Source organism: Triticum aestivum, chromosome 3A (assembly GCF_018294505.1).
Source record: "Triticum aestivum cultivar Chinese Spring chromosome 3A, IWGSC CS RefSeq v2.1, whole genome shotgun sequence".
In the NCBI taxonomy this organism is placed as follows: Eukaryota; Viridiplantae; Streptophyta; class Magnoliopsida; order Poales; family Poaceae; genus Triticum; species Triticum aestivum.
Genome location: NC_057800.1, coordinates 635,755,637 through 635,772,492, shown reverse-complemented (window position 1 = coordinate 635,772,492; position 16,856 = coordinate 635,755,637). Strand labels below are relative to the sequence as shown.

The following is a 16,856-nucleotide window of genomic DNA, read 5'->3' as shown; positions in this document are numbered from 1 at the left end:
GATTGTCTGGGTACTACAATCGCTTGAATCAAGTGGGAGTTAATCTTCCAGATAAGATAGTGATTGATAGAATTCTCTAGTCACCATCACCAAGTTAGTAGAACTTCGTGATGAACAGTAACAACTCCCAAGCTCTTCGTGATGCTGAAATCAACGAAGGTAGAAATCAAGAAAAACATCAAGTATTGATGGTTGACAAGATCACTAGTTTCAAGAAAAGGGCAGAGGGAAGAAGGGGAACTTCAAGAAGAACAGCAAGCAAGTTGCTGCTCAAGTGAAGAAGCCCAAGTCTGGTCCTAAGCCTGAGACTAAGTGCTTCTACTGCAAAGGGGCTGGTCACTGGAAGCGGAACTACCCCAAGTGATTGGTGGATAAGAAGGATGGCAAAATGAACATAAGTATATTTGATATACATGTTATTGATGTGTACTTTACTAGTGTTTATAGCAAACCCTCAGTATTTGATACTAGTTCAGTTGCTAAGATTAGTAACTCGAAACGGGAGTTGCAGAATAAACAAAGACTAGTTAAGGGTAAAGTGACGATGTGTGTTGGAAGTGGTTCCAAGATTGATATGATCATCATCGCACACTCCCTATAATTTCGAGATTAGTGTTGAACCTAAATAAGTGTTATTTAGTGTTTGCGTTGAGCATGAATATGATTTGATCATGTTTATTGTAATACGGTTATTCAGTTAAGTAAGAGAATAAATTGTTGTTCTGTTTATATGAATAAAACCTTATATGGTTACACACTCAATGAAAATAGTTCGTTGGATCTCGATCGTAGTGATATACATAATCATAATATTGAAACCAAAAGATGCAAAGTTAATAATGATAGTGCAACTTATTTGTAGCACTACCGTTTAGGTCATATTGGTGTAAAGCACATGAAGAAACTCCATGCTGATGGGCTTTTGGAATCACTTGATTATGAATAAGTTGATGCTTGCGAACCATGCCTCATGGGCAAGATGACTAAGACTCTGTTCTTCGGAACAATCGAGCGAGCAACAGATTTGTTGGAAATCATACATACTGATGTATGTGGTCCGATGAATATTGAGGCTCGCGACAAGTATCATTATTTTCTGATCTTCACAGATGATTTGAGCAGATATGAGTATATCTACTCGATGAAACATAAGTCTGAAACATTTGAAGAGTTCAAAGAATTTCAGAGTGAAGTGAAAAACCATCGTAACAAGAAAATAAAGTTTCTACGATCTGATCGTAGAGAAGAGTATTTGAGTTACGAGTTTGGCCTTCAGTTAAAAACAATGTGAAATAGTTTCACTACTCATGCCACCTGGAACACCACAATGTAATGGTGTGTCCGAACGTCATAACCGTACTTTATTGGATATAGTGCAATCTATGATGTATCTTACCGATCTACCACTATCGTTTTGGGGTTATGCATTAGAGACAGCTGCATTCACATTAAATAGGGCACCATAAAAATCCGTTGAGACGACGCCTTATGAACTGTGGTTTGGCAAGAAACCAAAGTTGTCGTTTCTTAAAGTTTGGGGTTGTGATGCTTATGTGAAAAAGTTTCAACCTGATAAGCTCAAACCCAAATCGGAGAAATGTGTCTTCATAGGATATCCAAAGGAAACTATTGGATACACCTTCTATCACAGATCCGAAGGCAAGACTTTTGTTGCTAAATTCGGAAACTTTCTAGAGAAGGAGTTTCTCTCGAAAGAAGTGAGTGGGAGGAAAGTACAAAACTTGATAAGGTAATTGTACCTTCTCCCTTATTGGAAAGTAGTTCATCACAGAAATTCTGTTCTTGTGACTACTACACCAATTAGTGAGGAAGCTAATGATGATGATCATGTAACTTCAGATCAAGTTACTACTGAATCTCGTAGGTAAACCAGAGTGAAATCCGCACCAGAGTGGTACGGTAATCCTGTTCTGGAAGTCATGTTACTAGACCATGACGAACTTGCGAACTATGAGGAAGCGATGATGAGCCCAGATTCCGCGAAATGGTTTGAGGCCATAAAATATGATATGGGATCCATGTATGAGAACAAAGTATGGACTTTGGTTGACTTGTCCGATGATCGGCAAGCCATAGAAAATAAATGGATCTTCAAGAGGAAGACGGACGCTGATAGTAGTGTTACTATCTAACAAAGCTAGAATTGTCGCAAAAAGGTTTTCGACAAGTTCAAGGTGTTGACTACGATGAGAGTTTCTCACTCGTATCTATGCTTGAGTCTGTCCGAATCATGTTAGTAATTGCCGCATTTTATGAAATCTGGCAAATAGATAAACAAAACTGCATTCCTTAATGGATTTATTAAAGAAGAGTTGTATATGATGCAACCAGAAGGTTTTGTCAATCCGAAAGGTGCTAACAAATTGTGCAAGCTCCAGCGATCCATCTGTGGACTGGTGCAGGCATCTCAGAGTTGGAATATACGCTTTAATGAGTTGATCAAAGCATATAGTTTTATACAGACTTGCGGTGAAGTCTGTATTTACAAGAAAGTGAGTGGGAGCACTACAACATTTCTGATAAGTATATGTGAATGACATATTGTTGATCGGAAATAATGTAGAATTATTCTGTAAAGCATAAAGGAGTGTTTGAAAGGAGTTTTTCAAAGAAAGACTTCGGTGAAGCTGCTTACATATTGAGCTTCAAGATCTATAGAGATAGATCAAGACGCTTGATAAGTTTTTTCAATGAGTACATACCTTGACAAGATTTTGAAGTAGTTCAAAATGGAGCAGTCAAAGAAAGAGTTCTTGCCTGTATTACAAGGTGTGAAGTTGAGTAAGACTCAAAGCCCGACCACGGCAGAAGATAGAAAGAGAATGAAAGTCATTCCCTATGCCTTGGCCATAGGTTCTATAAAGTATGTCATGCTGTATACCAGATCTATTGTGTACCCTGCACTGATTTGGCAAGGGAGTACAATAGTGATCTAGGAGTAGATCACTGGACAAGCGGTCAGAATTATCCTTAGTGAAATAAGGATATGTTTCTCGATTATGGACGTGACAAAAAGGTTCGCCGTAAAGGGTTACGTCGATGCAAGTTTTGACACTGATCTGGATGACTCTAAGTCTCGATCTAGATACATATTGAAAGTGGGAGCAATTAGCTAGAGTAGCTCCGTGCAGAGCATTGTAGACATAGAAAATTGCAAAATACATAACGGATCTGAATGTGAAAGACCGTTGACTAAGATTCTCTCACAAGCAAAACATGATCACACCTTAGTACTCTTTGGGTGTTAATCGCATAGCGATGTGAACTAGATTACCGAATCTAGTAAACCCTTTGGGTGTTGGTCACATGGCGATGTGAACTATGGGTGTTAATCACATGATGATGTGAACTATCGATGTTAATCACATAGTGATGTGATCTAGATTATTGACTCTAGTGCAAGTGGGAGACTGAAGGAAATATGCCCTAGAGGCAATAATAAAGTTATTATTTATTTCCTTATTTCATGATAAATGTTTATTATTCATGCTAGAATTGTATTAACCGGAAACATAATACATGTGTGAATACATAGACAAACAGAGTGTCACTAGTATGCCTCTACTTGACTAGCTCGTTAATCAAAGATGGTTATGTTTCCTAACCATAGACAAAGGAGTTGTTATTTGATTAACGGGATCACATCATTAGTTGAATGATCTGATTGACATGACCCATTCCATTAGCTTAGCACCCGATCGTTTAGTATGTTGCTATTGCTTTCTTCATGACTTATACATGTTCCTATGACTATGAGATTATGCAACTCCCGTTTGCCGGAGGAACACTTTGGGTGCTACCAAACATCACAACGTAACTGGGTGATTATAAAGGAGCATTACAGGTGTCTCCAAAGGTAGATGTTGGGTTGGCGTATTTCGAGATTAGGATTTGTCACTCCGATTGTCGGAGAGGTATCTCTGGGCCCTCTCGGTAATGCACATCACTTAAGCCTTGCAAGCATTGCAACTAATGAGTTAGTTGCGGGATGATGTATTACGGAACGAGTAAAGAGACTTGCCGGTAACGAGATTGAACTAGGTATTGGATACCGACGATCGAATCTCGGGCAAGTAACATACCGATGACAAAGGGAACGACGTATGTTGTTATGCGGTCTGACCGATAAAGATCTTCGTAGAATATGTAGGAGCCAATATGGGCATCTAGGTCCCGCTATTGGTTATTGACCGGAGACGTGTCTCGGTCATGTCTACATTATTCTCGAACCCGTAGGGTCCGCACGCTTAAGGTTACGATGACAGTTATATTATGAGTTTATGCATTTTGATGTACCAAAGGTTGTTCGGAGTCCCGGATGTGATCACGGACATGACGAGGAGTCTCGAAATGGTCAAGATGTAAAGATTGATATATTGGAAGCCTATGTTTGGATATCGGAAGTGTTCCGGGTGAAATCGGGATTTTACCGGAGTACCGGGAGGTTACCGGAACCCCCCGGGAGCTATATGGGCCTTAGTGGGCTTTAGTGGAAAGGAGAAAGGGGCAGCGCAAGGTGGTTGTGCGCCTCCCCCCTTCCCCTAGTCCTATTAGGACTAGGAGAGGTGGCCGGCCCCCCTCTCCCTCTTTCCCCCTCGGGGAATCCTAGTCCAACTAGGATTGGGGGGGGGGAGTCCTACTCCCGGAAGGAGTAGGACTCCTCCTGCGCCCTCCTCCTGGCCGGCGCCCCCTCCCCCTTGGCTCCTTTATATACTGAGGCAGAGGCACCCCAGAAAGACACAAGTTGATCCACGTGATCTATTCCTTAGCCGTGTGTGGTGCCCCTAGCCACCATAGTCCTCGATAATACTGTAGCGGAGTTTAGGCGAAGCCCTACTGCTGTAGTACATCAAGATCGTCACCACGCCGTCGTGCTGACGGAACTCTTACCCGACACTTTGCTGGATCGGAGTCCGGGGATCGTCATCGAGCTGAACGTGTGCTCGAACTCGGAGGTGCCATAGTTTCGGTGCTTGATCGGTTGGATCGTGAAGACGTATGACTACTTCCTCTACGTTGTGTCAACGCTTCCGCAGTCGGTCTGCGTGGGTACGTAGACAACACTCTCCCCTCTCGTTGCTATGCATCACCATGATCTTGCGTGTGCGTAGGAAATTTTTTGAAATTACTACGAAACCCAACACTACCCCTCTCTTGTGGAGATATGTTCGATGTAATCTTCTTTTTACGGTATGTTTGTTGAGACCGATGAATTGTGGGTTTATGATCAACAAGTCTATCTATGAACAATATTTGAATCTTCTCTGAATTCTTTTATGTATGATTGGTTATCTTTGCAAGTCTCTTCGAATTATCAGTTTGGTTTGGCCTACTAGATTAATCTTTCTTGCAACGGGAGAAGTGCTTAGCTTTGGGTTTCAATCTTGCGGTGTCCTTTCCCAGTGACAATAGGGGCAGCGAGACACGTATTGTATTGTTACCATCGAGGATAACAAGATGGGGTTTTCTTCATATTGCATGAGTCTATCCCTCTACATCATGTCATCTTGCTTAAGGCGTTACTTTGTTTTTAACTTAATACTCTAGATGCATACTGGATAGTGGTCGATGAGTGGAGTAATAGTAGTAGATGCAGGCAGGAGTCGGTCTACTTGTCTCGGATGTGATGCCTATATACATGATCATACCTAGATATTCTCATAACTATGCTCAATTCTGTCAATTGCTCAACAGTAATTTGTTCACCCGGCGTAGAATACTTATGCTCTCGAGAGAAGCCACTAGTGAAACCTATGGCCCCCGGGTCTATCTTTATCATATTAATCTCCTACTACTTAGTTATTTCCTTTGCTATTTACTTTGCCTTTATTTTAATTTGCATCTTTATCATAAAAATACCAAAAAAATTATCTTATCGTATCTATCAGATCTCACTCTCGTAAGTGGTCTTATAGGGATTGACAACCCCTATTTGCGTTGGTTGCGAGGATTTATTTGTTTTGTGCAGGTGCGAGGGACTCGCGCGTAGCCTCCTACTGGATTGATACATTGGTTCTCAAAAACTGAGGGAAATACTTACGCTACTTTGGTGCATCATCCCTTCCTCTTCGGGAAAACCAACGAGTGCTCAAGAGGTAGCAGATGCCAACTTGGCGAAGTGGAGGGCATCACATTGAGGTCGATGGCCCATGGCATGAACATGCTGGAAGTGATCGGGGACAGGTGGTGATGACCTAGTTGCGTGGCCGTGTAGTAGTACGAAGGTTGCATCTCCGACTGCCAAGTTGACGATTGCATCGGTCGTGGTGGCGGCGCCCTACATCACCGCCTGCTGGCCTATCACCCCCGTCCCGGCCCGCTACCCTTCTTAGGAGATGGCGGATGGCCGGCCTCCAAAGCCTCTTTATCCTTGCTCCTTTGGACACCGCGACTGGCATTGCGGGTCGCCGAGTTGATCTTCCGGGCGGCCACCACATTTGGATCCTCCTCATCCGGTTCGACAATGGTACAAACAGATCCATGTGGCGACTGACGACAAAAAGGGCGGGAACATGGGTGGACGGTGGCGGCGATCAGCTAAAGAGGGTGGAAATGCGTGGGCTTTGGCACACAAACAATGCGGATGTGGCCAAATGTGCGGGCTCCGGGTGGGGTTTTAGGTGGGCCGGGGTTGTTGGAGTCCTGCATGGTGGAGGTCCGGACTAGCGCAAACCTCCTCCACTTTGCATCTGGTTTGCGGGAATTCAGACACCCGGACGCATCCGCTAACGTTTGTGGCATAGCATTGGATGGCACAAAACATCCGAACACATTGGTCAAGATGTTTGCGGGCGTTTTGCGGACTGGCTATTGTCCCTGAACAACAGTGCGGTCTCAATCATAAGAAAGGTGTCGTCATCTGCGGAACGAAGGTGTTAGGAGCCTATCAACCACCTCCTTCGATACAGGCATAGTGTCGGTTTTATAGGACTTTACTGTCGATATGTCGGTTTTCTTTCTCCTTTTGCCATACTCTTTATGCTTGGATGTGTGCATCCTAACTATGTGGAGACCAGATGTATCTGCTTGATGCTACATTTTGAGTTAATAAATACACCTTTTATCGAAAGACGGCCTATCAGCCAAGGTTTATTATTATTATTATTATTATTATTATCTGTCATGTCTACTATAAGTTGGTCGTGTGGCGTTTTTATCTCGCTTTGGCCGTTTGCGTTTTGCTAATGAGGATAATGTCCTTGACCTGCCTTGTCCTACACACAGGAAGCTGTAAAGCAAGGCTGCTTAGAATAGTGTCACTTGACAAACTGAGCTTCAGGTCGGGAGCTGGGAGGGACGGCATGATTGGATTCTCCCGCTACGCCACTTATCAACACTAATCAATAGGGTTAGAGAAGCTTGATGACAGTTTGGCGCGCACTCACCTGGCCATCTGGCGTCCTAATCGCAGCTGCATGGTAACTCAACTGTGCAGCTGATACCTGAGTCGCTTTGCTTTCGTTTTCTGGATTTGGATTTCATTTTCCCTCACGTCTTTGTTGGAAACCGTTGCGAGAGAGACGACCACTCATGGATGGATTCAACATCAGTACTACGCGACATCCGTCATCATAAAACCCCCCCTCTCACTGTAGTGTCGGCAGACGGGGTAGATATATCTAGCTGCCATTCTGCCTAGATCCTCCAAATTCTGCACTAGCTAGAAGCCCTATACATTACAAGAAAAAAATGTATATCTTCCTCACAAGAACTTTCTAGAAAAGAGAGAGTTGGATTGGTTCAGACGACAGCAGGAACAATGGTTGATTGAACTTTTGAACAAATAACAAAGACAAGAAGCTTATAAATTTCTTAATGAAAAAGCCCTGATATGCCGTTGGGACTGGCTGGAGGCATTATTTTCCTGTTGCAATTGGGAGCCTTATCATCTTCTCTTGCGCCAGCTTCAGATGGGATATACTCCTATATAGCAATCATATACAGTACGGTATGGTGGTCCCCACATGTATATACGTACGCCGAATCGTCCAAAGCTTGCACTGTTAGGACGTATACACACAGCACGCTGGGTATTGATTACCGGCTTGTATTTTGTCTCCTGTTGATGTCTCCCAGACCAAAAGAGATGGCCGGACGATCCAATGTAGTAGGCTACAGTCGCACGTAGTGTACGAGACACACTTGGTACGATCTTATTCCGCAGTACTGGTACTGGTCCACCATGCCTGTGATTAAGAAAAGAATGGCAGTTGTCAGTTGAACAGCCTGGCCAATCTTATAGCTACAACGAGTTGGTGGCCTCACTGTCAGGGATGATGATAATACCGGTGCACTTTCAAGGCTTGCTTGACAAGCCTCTAAATGCAGACAATCTTCTGCAACAACCCAGCTGCCTCGGCAAAAATTCTGGTTATACTCCGCCAACCTGACAACTTTGCTGAAAAAGAATCTAAACTTTGGACGCTAAGATGTCTGTCTGTCAGTTTAGGGAAGAGTCTCAAAGTTTCCGTCAGATGCTTAGTGCTATGATCACATGTGTCCAGAATACGTGCCACATGCACGTACAACACAGCACGTACGTACGTACGTACGATGTGGAATATTTGAAGCCCGGTCCAAGAGTTGGGACGAATGATTCTGTCTGTTAGCTCAGATGTCGCCCCACATGTGAGTGTGATGTGATCTACATCTACTGTCAATGTGTCAACCAAAGAGAGCAACAACCCAACGTACGGAAGAAGGGGAATACGATAGGGGGAAAGTAATGCGTGAACTGAACCTGACAGAACTGGCCTTAATTAAGCAAGAGATTCCTCACACTACATCAGCTTTGATATAGGACGTTCATGATCCATCGTACAATATGCTTCGTGGTAGTAGTATGCTTGCTCGTGGTTTGAACTCGTGGCCACATTAGGTATAATGAGCCCGAGACGCAACGCATTTGCTCATATGGTCAGTATCAAAAATAGCACCAGGACGGGCATCATCCATCGTGAGAAATCGACGAAAACAAAAGCTAACATCAAGATGCTAAAAAGAAATCTGAACCTAAATCTAGGTAGACTTCCACTTCCAGGATTGTCATATTGCGTAAAAGCAACCAGCACTGCAGCTTCCGAATTTGATTTTCGACGAGTAGATTTGTAGTGGTGGAACCCTCAGCTGAGTACAACTCACAGATTAAGAACAGTCTGCTTCAATGGCAAGTGTTTTGGTGACGCCGGGGCATGGATCTTCTCCGAATCCCTCGTCTGACAGCGAAACTGTACAGCTGTTGATGTTCAGACAGGCCTGCAGAGAATAAAAAGGACCGCTCAGGAAATATACAAACTTTGGTTTGGTCAATCAAATCTAGATCTCTACGTAATGATGATCCAGAAACAGCCCTTAGACACGACTCGCATGGCACGCATGTTAGCTTGGAAATGGAATGTTAAAACCTGCTACATGTCTAATCTGTTCCCAGTTGCACCATTACTGAAGTCTGCAAAGTCAGAGCTGACAGCCATCGAATTCCAAGACTAGATTCATGTGCACCGATCCAAATCCACGTGCATCAGCACTTCTAAGCCAGATTTGATGCTTATCTAGTTCTAGATAAGAACCAGGTGCGGTTTTACGTCGAGAAACCGGAAATTTTACCTTCTCAACAACAGATAGAGAGTCTGGATGGTGGCAGCTTCCCTGTTGGTAGGATCTGCAGGTTCCACTGGGGTCTCCGAAGCTCGCAAACTTGACTGAAGAGATGTTTTTGCCCTTGGGGCAAGACAGCTCTACTTTTGCTGCTACTGGGTTACCATCTGAGATGCTTTTATCCCAGGACTCCAAGTCTATGGAAGGATAGTTCTCCGAGACAAAGGAGCAAACACTTGTCGCGACTCTCCTCGAGAATGTAATCTTCGTGGGATCTCCACCCTGCTCCTCAAAGACCACAAGGGTGTTCCCTGATGGGTGAAACCATGACCTTGGGACGTGGTACCTTTGTTCAAAAGTGAAACAGAAATGTGAAACACAAGAGAACAATCGCATAACATAATTAGGATGGTGAGCTGTGCCAAATGCCGGTCACGTTACCATCTTTGAGTTGGCTTTCCACATCCAGCCCTGCACTTGTCTGGAGAAAATTTTCCTCTGTAGTCACAGCTCGGAGTGCACCTGTCATCAGTAGGACTTGTCCTGGGCCAATACCTCCCTATGGCATTTCCATTCAACCAAACCAGGCCTTTCCCCATGGACTGCATGTCTAGCCCAACTGGGTCATCTCCTTGTGGGACATCAACATTCACCTAGGAAGAACATTGGATTACGACACGTAATAGGATGTGAAGAATTCATCGAGAATATAAAGATCGTAAGATGTTACCTTGTACCATGTCAAAGGCTGATGTTTTGGTGGCTCAGATTGTGGCCTCCACCTTTGGTTATTCCCTTGGTCGGGCTTAAATAAACCGTAGTGTTCACCTTCCAACCCAATCTACCAACAAATACATAACAGAAGCACAGATAAACACCCATCTCGATTATGTCAAATTCTGGGCATAAACTCAGGAACATATACAATGTAGGAGTACTTCCATATTGAGTTCTCAATAGAAGTTCCATATGAAGAATATTGATGACAGTACCTTGTATGCCCAATTATTTGAAGACAAGTCTATGGTTCCATTTTTCATTCCAGAGATGTTCACACTTGTAAGGCCAGCTCCCACCCATTCATAATAGGGTCCTGCACTCTTAGGAAGTGCATAAAGTTACAATCAGATAAGCAATTTTGACTTTAAGTGGCCTGCTAATAGATAGTACTAGAAGTTAACGAAGGGCCATAGGACGATCTTCTCAAAAGTGTGTAAACTGCATACATATGCACATAAAAATAGCATGTAAAGAACAGCATACATATAATGCAATGTTAAATCGTTCATACAGGTACAGAAGCTTACTTTCAATCCAACAGTCATGCTCAGTAGTGCAATTTCATTCTTCCCAGCCTTCAAGTTGATGGGCATATGCACACTGAAACTTGATTCTGAGCCATTACCATATGCACTACCTGAGAAAGACATCCATGGAAGGTAAGTGTGATGACAGAGCAACTCAAACTGAAGAGGACTGTAGATTGTAAAGAACTAGTATCAAAGGGTCAAGAGATGCTGCTGACGACGTATGATTCAACAACCCTCTGAAGAGTTGTTATAACAACCTCTCTACTTCTTAAGATATATTTTGACCATACAAAAAATGTTTATACCCCAAAGAGCAATATAGGCTGAATTAGAACTGCACAAACATTATCTCTCAGTGTAATGTGAGTAAAGAACAGACCTATGAGCATATTATTCAGGAAAGCGTGAACAGCATGGCCTTTGGAGCCGATATTAAGAATGGGATGGTTCCCACTTGCAGGATAACTTTTGTCCACATCAAAACTGCAAATTTCATTCAAAGAATGGGTCATGTACAGAATTGGAAGTGCTTAGGATGGTACAGAACAAAATATACTAGAACATACTCCCTCCATCCGCGAATAAGTGTACATCTAATTTTTGTCTCAAGTCAAAGTTTTAAAACTTTGACCATCTTTCTAGGAAAAAGTAAAAGCATTTATGGCACCAAATTAGTACCACTAGATCCGTTTTGAAATGTACTTTGATAATATATCAATTTGATGTCATATATGTTACTATTATTTTCTAGAAAGTTGGTCAAAATTTTAAAACTTTGACTTAGAACAAAAACTAGATGTACACTTATTCGCGGACGGAGGGAGTAAATAACACTAAGACCTCCCCTCTTTAGTTGATACCAAAAAAGCTTATCAAAATACTAAGAATACATGGTACAGCCTGTAGTAGACGAACCTTGTAGTGTGCCACAGATAATCAGTAGAGTCTTTTGTTGTATTAATATGGTCCACAAATTCATTTCGTACAAAGTCATTTTTATCCCAAATGCCGATTCTCTCTGTGAAAATGCTCCACTGATGAGGTATTGATGCTTGCAAAGTTTCTGGAACCATGTCCACCATCAAAGTTTGAGATCGAACCTGAAGATGATCAATCATCAAGAACCGAAGAAATAAGAGTGTCATCAGCTAATATTGTGTTTCTCAGTTAAGCATTGAATAATCTGATGTTGGCTATATACTTTTCTGAGGAACCATATTGTGAGCTAGTCGTGAGCTATACTTTTCTCCTTTTCAGTTCTTCTGTTTCATTTTCTCAGAAGACCGATGTCCATTTAAACAAGGCTTTGAACCCTTTGGAGGTGTGGTTCCTATGGCTGATAAAATTGTTGTGGCCGGAGTGTTGGTGCCTAATCCTGGTGTCCTTTTAGCCACCAAGATTTGTGAATTCCTCGCCAACCTGGACTCTGAAAATTCTGGAAAGACGATTGGATGCCTCTTGGAGGAAAAAGCTTTGAGGAAGAAGCACAAGACGGGTGGCGCTAACTCTAGATCTGGCATCCTCAAAGGGAAATCTTGCAGGAGCAAAAGCAAGAAGGATAGCGCTAGAGGGGAGGCGCAAATGGTTCCATGATGGATGGCTCTCGGCTTTCTGAGTTGCAGATGTGTGCTCGGTCATGGGTGTGGTTTTCGTCGATGTGTTTTCCTTGAGTTGCATTGTGTCGATTGGTTTTCTTTTGCAGTACAGGGACCCATATGTTGCGGGTTGCAGTAGTAGTGTGTTGGGTGCTTCGGTCCCGTGGCTCCATGATTTGGGAGTAGTTCACATGTGGATGGGGTCGTGCTTTTTGTTAAGCTTCATGCACTAGCCAGCGCAACCAAAAGTCCGAACTGATGGAAAGGGCTAGGCAATTCACATATACACTTCAACACCCCCTCTCACGTGTGACGCGGAAAGTCAACACGTGGACAGACTCAGAGGTATGGCTCAAGAGGCCTATACGTGAACACAAAGGGAGGAACAACAATTTTTAGATAAATTGCGAAAGCCAGGACTTGAACTCAAGACCTTAGCTCTGATACCATGTTAAGCTTTATGCACTAGCCAGCACAACCAAAAGTCCGAACTGATGGAAAGGGCTAGGCAATTCACATATACACTTCAACACTTTTGAGCATGGTTGTGATGGTTTTCGCCCGGTTTTTCACAAATTAACTGGGCAACTCTCTTCTTCTTAATTAATGGACGAGGCAAAACTTTTGCCTCTGTGTCAAAAAAAGTGTTTTATTCTGAAACCATTAAAAGGAAAATCAAATACCTTCGCAGTGTTGAAAACCACATTCTCGCAGTCAGGTAGGATGCTAACTGACCAAGCAGGAAGATCATATTGTCTGTTCCTGAAAGCGACAACGTTGTCCTTTTCTGAATCAATGTTAGCCAGGAATGCAACACATCCTCCTGAGTGATCAGTGTAAACATCAGCCTGCAAGCAGAAGTTGATATTAGCACAGGTTGAGGTTGACTTAATGATGTAGTCAATACGTGGGCTATATATAAAGCAGCGTGTATCATGTAAACACAAGGTGCTATTTACAACAGAGATAGATTTTACTACTTAATTTTAGACTCAAAAGAGAACAAGCATGTAGATGTAAGTGTATCACATAACTGGGTCGGTGCAGCATTAGATCAATTATAACCCAACAGAAGGCAATAAAGCTTACCTCTTGTTGAGGTCCAAGAGAGAGTAACGTTGAGTTTCCAGAAAGCAGACTATGTTCACACAATTTTATAGATTTGTGAAGCTCCTTCAGATGTGCCCATTTTGGAAGTCGTTTAAGGCCTGAAATCCATATCAAGGAACAATGTTCAGATGGTTCTAGGCACAAGCTTATTGATGGACCCAAGATCAATAGAGCCTAACCATATTCATCAATTGGTGCATCATAGTCATAGCTAGTTGTAATGAACGGCCCTCCAGCAGTACGATCAAAGTTCGTTCCACCATGGTACTTCAAAAGGACAATGAAGACTTGATCAATTTCAGTAGGATGAAATCATCATCAGTTTCCGATCAGAAAAAAAGATCATCATCATCAGTTACGCTATCAGGTATCAACTGAAATATGATTTCAGATGTTTGACCGTAATATCAGAGTGTCTTTGTCAAGTTAGAATATGAGATGTGGTATCCCATGTGAATTTATAATACAAGAAAAGTTAGAATATGAACTGTGCACAAAGCAATACCACATAGTAATTCTGAACGCTGCCACCTTTCCCAAAAAAACGTGCAACAGAAAACGCAACATCCTCAGGGGGTCTGTGGGGGTTACTTTCACCAAAAGTCTGGAACCTAAACAAAAATTGAAATAAATAAGATGCAGGAGATGCTTTCCATAACGTGTTATGAAAAATAGCAGAAGTAACTGTAAATTATAATCGGTAACTAATGAAAGTGTGTCAAATGCATTACCATCCTGGCCAATTCTCTGTCCAAATTTTTGGCTGGGTTGGCAAATTTGGCTTGAATTGATCGCAGTAGAACGAATTACAGGTGTTTATCTGCAAATGTCAGTTGCATCAATGAATCGATCTGACCAAAAAGAACTCGTATGACATGCCAATTGCAACAATTACCAAGCTCATACATGTATATCTATCAAGATACTGCTAATCACATAACAATGATTTTTGTTATGAAGACATACCCATGACTATTTGTGCAAGTGCACTCTTACAGTCCTGATTCCTAAGAGCGGCAGTAGTTCTATGTCATTAATAACGAAGCTACATCTACTGATTTTTTATTATTTTTTTGCGGGAGAAGCTACATCTACTGATGATCTGCTGTTTAGTGTTTTACCTATTGTAATGGCCCTCAATTAGAACACAATTTCAGGAGCAAGCCATCATTCATAAAATACACCATTAACAACAACAAAAATTGCAGCTGGGCTTGTCATTCAAAAAAATTGATGGCATACGATGCAATTTGAGTGAAAACATGTATGATGAGGTAAATCCATGTCTTCACTGTTTTTTTAAAACACAAGGCACTGCATGTGAGAAACTAACCACATGATCAGGAACATCGTACTGCTGACACATGATCCAAGGGACGCCAGTGTTCTGCGCCAGAGCCATACTACCTGCCCACATTGCATATGCCTTGCCACCAGCTCCATACGCTTGTTGATAATACCCATACTCATTTTCAATCTGGAATGCACAAATTTTCAGTTTCAGACAATCTAATCCTGTCAGTTGTGAAAAAGATCGATCTCAAAATTGATGGAATCACAACCTGAGCTAGGATGATGTGCCCTCCCTGCGAAGCGAAGAACCGTTCTTCCTTCATCATGTCCACGATTTTCGTCGTGAAGCTCTTCATGTGAGACTGCATAATAACGAGTGCCACTTGGGTTATCACCCGAACCGGGCAAATGTACCACCAAACACTCCAGAATTCACAAGCCAGCCTCACCTTGAATGGCTCGTTGTTCGTCCGGAACACCGTTCCAGGTATGTAATGCAGCCACGCAGGCACGCCCCTGAAACCACACACAGAGCTTAAACTGTTCATTACACCACAGAAATGGAGGAGATGGCAGCAAAAATTTAGAGCTGCGCCAAGACAGAGACGGTGAAAGGGAAGGAAGCGGACCCGAAGTTCCACTCGGCGGCGACGAAGGGGCCGATGCGCAGCATGAGGTAGAGCCCGGCGTCCTTGACGACCCTCGCGAACTGCACCAGGTCGAACCGCTCCTCGAAGTAGTACTGCAATCCATTCACCTGGTCTGTGAAGAACAGACGAAATGCAGCACAAAAATGAAGCGGCGCGGCGGCGGGCGGACCTTGCCGGGGGCGGTCTCGTGGCCGTTCCAGAAGACGTAGGTCTCGATGCAGTCGGCGCCGCCGTCCTTGGCCTCGGCCACCAGCTTGGGCCACATCTGCGAGCACGCGCAGCAGTCAGTCGAGGTCACCACTGGCGCTGTCCTGCTAATGTATGTGCTGGGGAGGGGCAGGGGCGTACCGCGGGGACGCTGCGGGGGTAGTGGATGGAGGCGGAGATGAGCAGGCGGCGGCGGCCGGAGATGACGAGGGAGCGGTGGTCGTACGTCACACCGGACGCGGCGGCGGCGAGCAACTGAAGCAGCAGCAGGAGCAAGGGGAGCAGCCGAGGACCGGCGGCGGCGGCCATGGCTGGCTGGAGTCGAGTGACGATGTGCGTACGGCGCGCCGGTGGCGGCTTAAATAGAGCGCAGAGCCGGTGTCAGTGCGCGGGGGAGTGTGGTGGGAGCGAGCGAGGCGCCGCGCCGTGGATGATGGATGGATGACAGCGATACGCCCGGGAATTATTGCGCCACGCGGTGGCTGGTGTTTTTCGTGGGGCGCCGGACCGGAGCGTGTTGTAGGGATTGGGTGCTCCAGACTCCCAAGTGCCCGTGCGGCGTGCGCTGCTGGCCGCGGTGTCCCAGCGGCCACACGCCACGGCGACGGCGGCCGGTCGAGATGGACACGGGAGGGAAAAGATGGGAAATCCTTTTGAATTTTGATTGCTGTGCCTGTGGGGAGCGGCCCGGCCACACGAGCGTGCGCTTCCCGTTCGGGGCGTGCGCAGCGGATGGGGGTGAGAGAGACGCGGGGTGTGGGAGGAACCGGGAATCGGGAAGCGTGGAGCGAGTCGGCGTGGCGTCGCGCCGCATGTGACCTCGGTCGGATGAAGGCCCACCGACCACCGTAGTCCCTGCCCGTGCCCGGTCTCCGGAACGCTGCCGGCGGTGCATCGACGTGGAACCGGAATCATTTGGAATTTTCTACAGGAAATGAGCCGCACGGCCCTGGTAAGCCGGAGTAGCAAATAAACTCTCTTTTTTTTACAATCATCATCTCCTCGTTTATTTCAAAAAGGCTCGTAGCATCGCTTTTGGCGGTCTCCATCCAGAGATGCCAAGGAGAAAATCT

General features: G+C 44.3%; 1 protein-coding gene across 3 annotated transcripts; it reads right to left on the bottom strand.

Moving 5' to 3' along the window:
* Positions 1-8,747: 8,747 nt before the first annotated feature.
* On the bottom strand, positions 8,748-16,355 carry LOC123062776 (beta-galactosidase 3). 3 transcript variants are annotated; one of them, XM_044486436.1, is made up of 19 exons: positions 15,925-16,317; positions 15,746-15,841; positions 15,556-15,668; positions 15,376-15,442; positions 15,196-15,288; positions 14,967-15,110; positions 14,365-14,453; positions 14,139-14,244; positions 13,813-13,900; positions 13,613-13,731; positions 13,207-13,371; positions 11,844-12,028; positions 11,308-11,411; positions 10,926-11,035; positions 10,611-10,718; positions 10,349-10,459; positions 10,060-10,271; positions 9,628-9,964; positions 8,748-9,276 (listed from the first exon to the last, which is right to left on the bottom strand). In XM_044486436.1, exons 1-19 carry the CDS (start codon positions 16,090-16,092, stop codon positions 9,166-9,168), a joined length of 2,526 nt encoding a protein of 841 aa, XP_044342371.1. In that variant the 5' UTR covers positions 16,093-16,317; the 3' UTR covers positions 8,748-9,165. The 3 variants fall into 3 exon arrangements, 2 of the variants coding, with proteins under 2 accessions (XP_044342371.1, XP_044342370.1); XM_044486435.1 differs by having other exon boundaries at positions 15,196-15,442; positions 15,925-16,327; XR_006429869.1 differs by lacking the exons at positions 8,748-9,276; positions 9,628-9,964 and having other exon boundaries at positions 10,139-10,271; positions 10,611-10,711; positions 15,925-16,355.
* Between the last annotated feature and the right edge of the window lie 501 nt (positions 16,356-16,856).

Coding starts and splice junctions, on each gene's coding strand:
- LOC123062776 (XM_044486435.1), bottom strand. CDS start 16,092: ATGGCCGCCGCCGCCGGTCCTCGGCTGCTCCCCTTGCTCCTGCTGCTG. Junction 12,029..13,206: donor TGGTTTTCAACACTGCGAAG/GTATTTGATTTT, acceptor GATCATCTTCAG/GTTCGATCTCAAACTTTGAT. Junction 10,719..10,925: donor GCATGACTGTTGGATTGAAA/GTAAGCTTCTGT, acceptor GCACTTCCTAAG/AGTGCAGGACCCTATTATGA.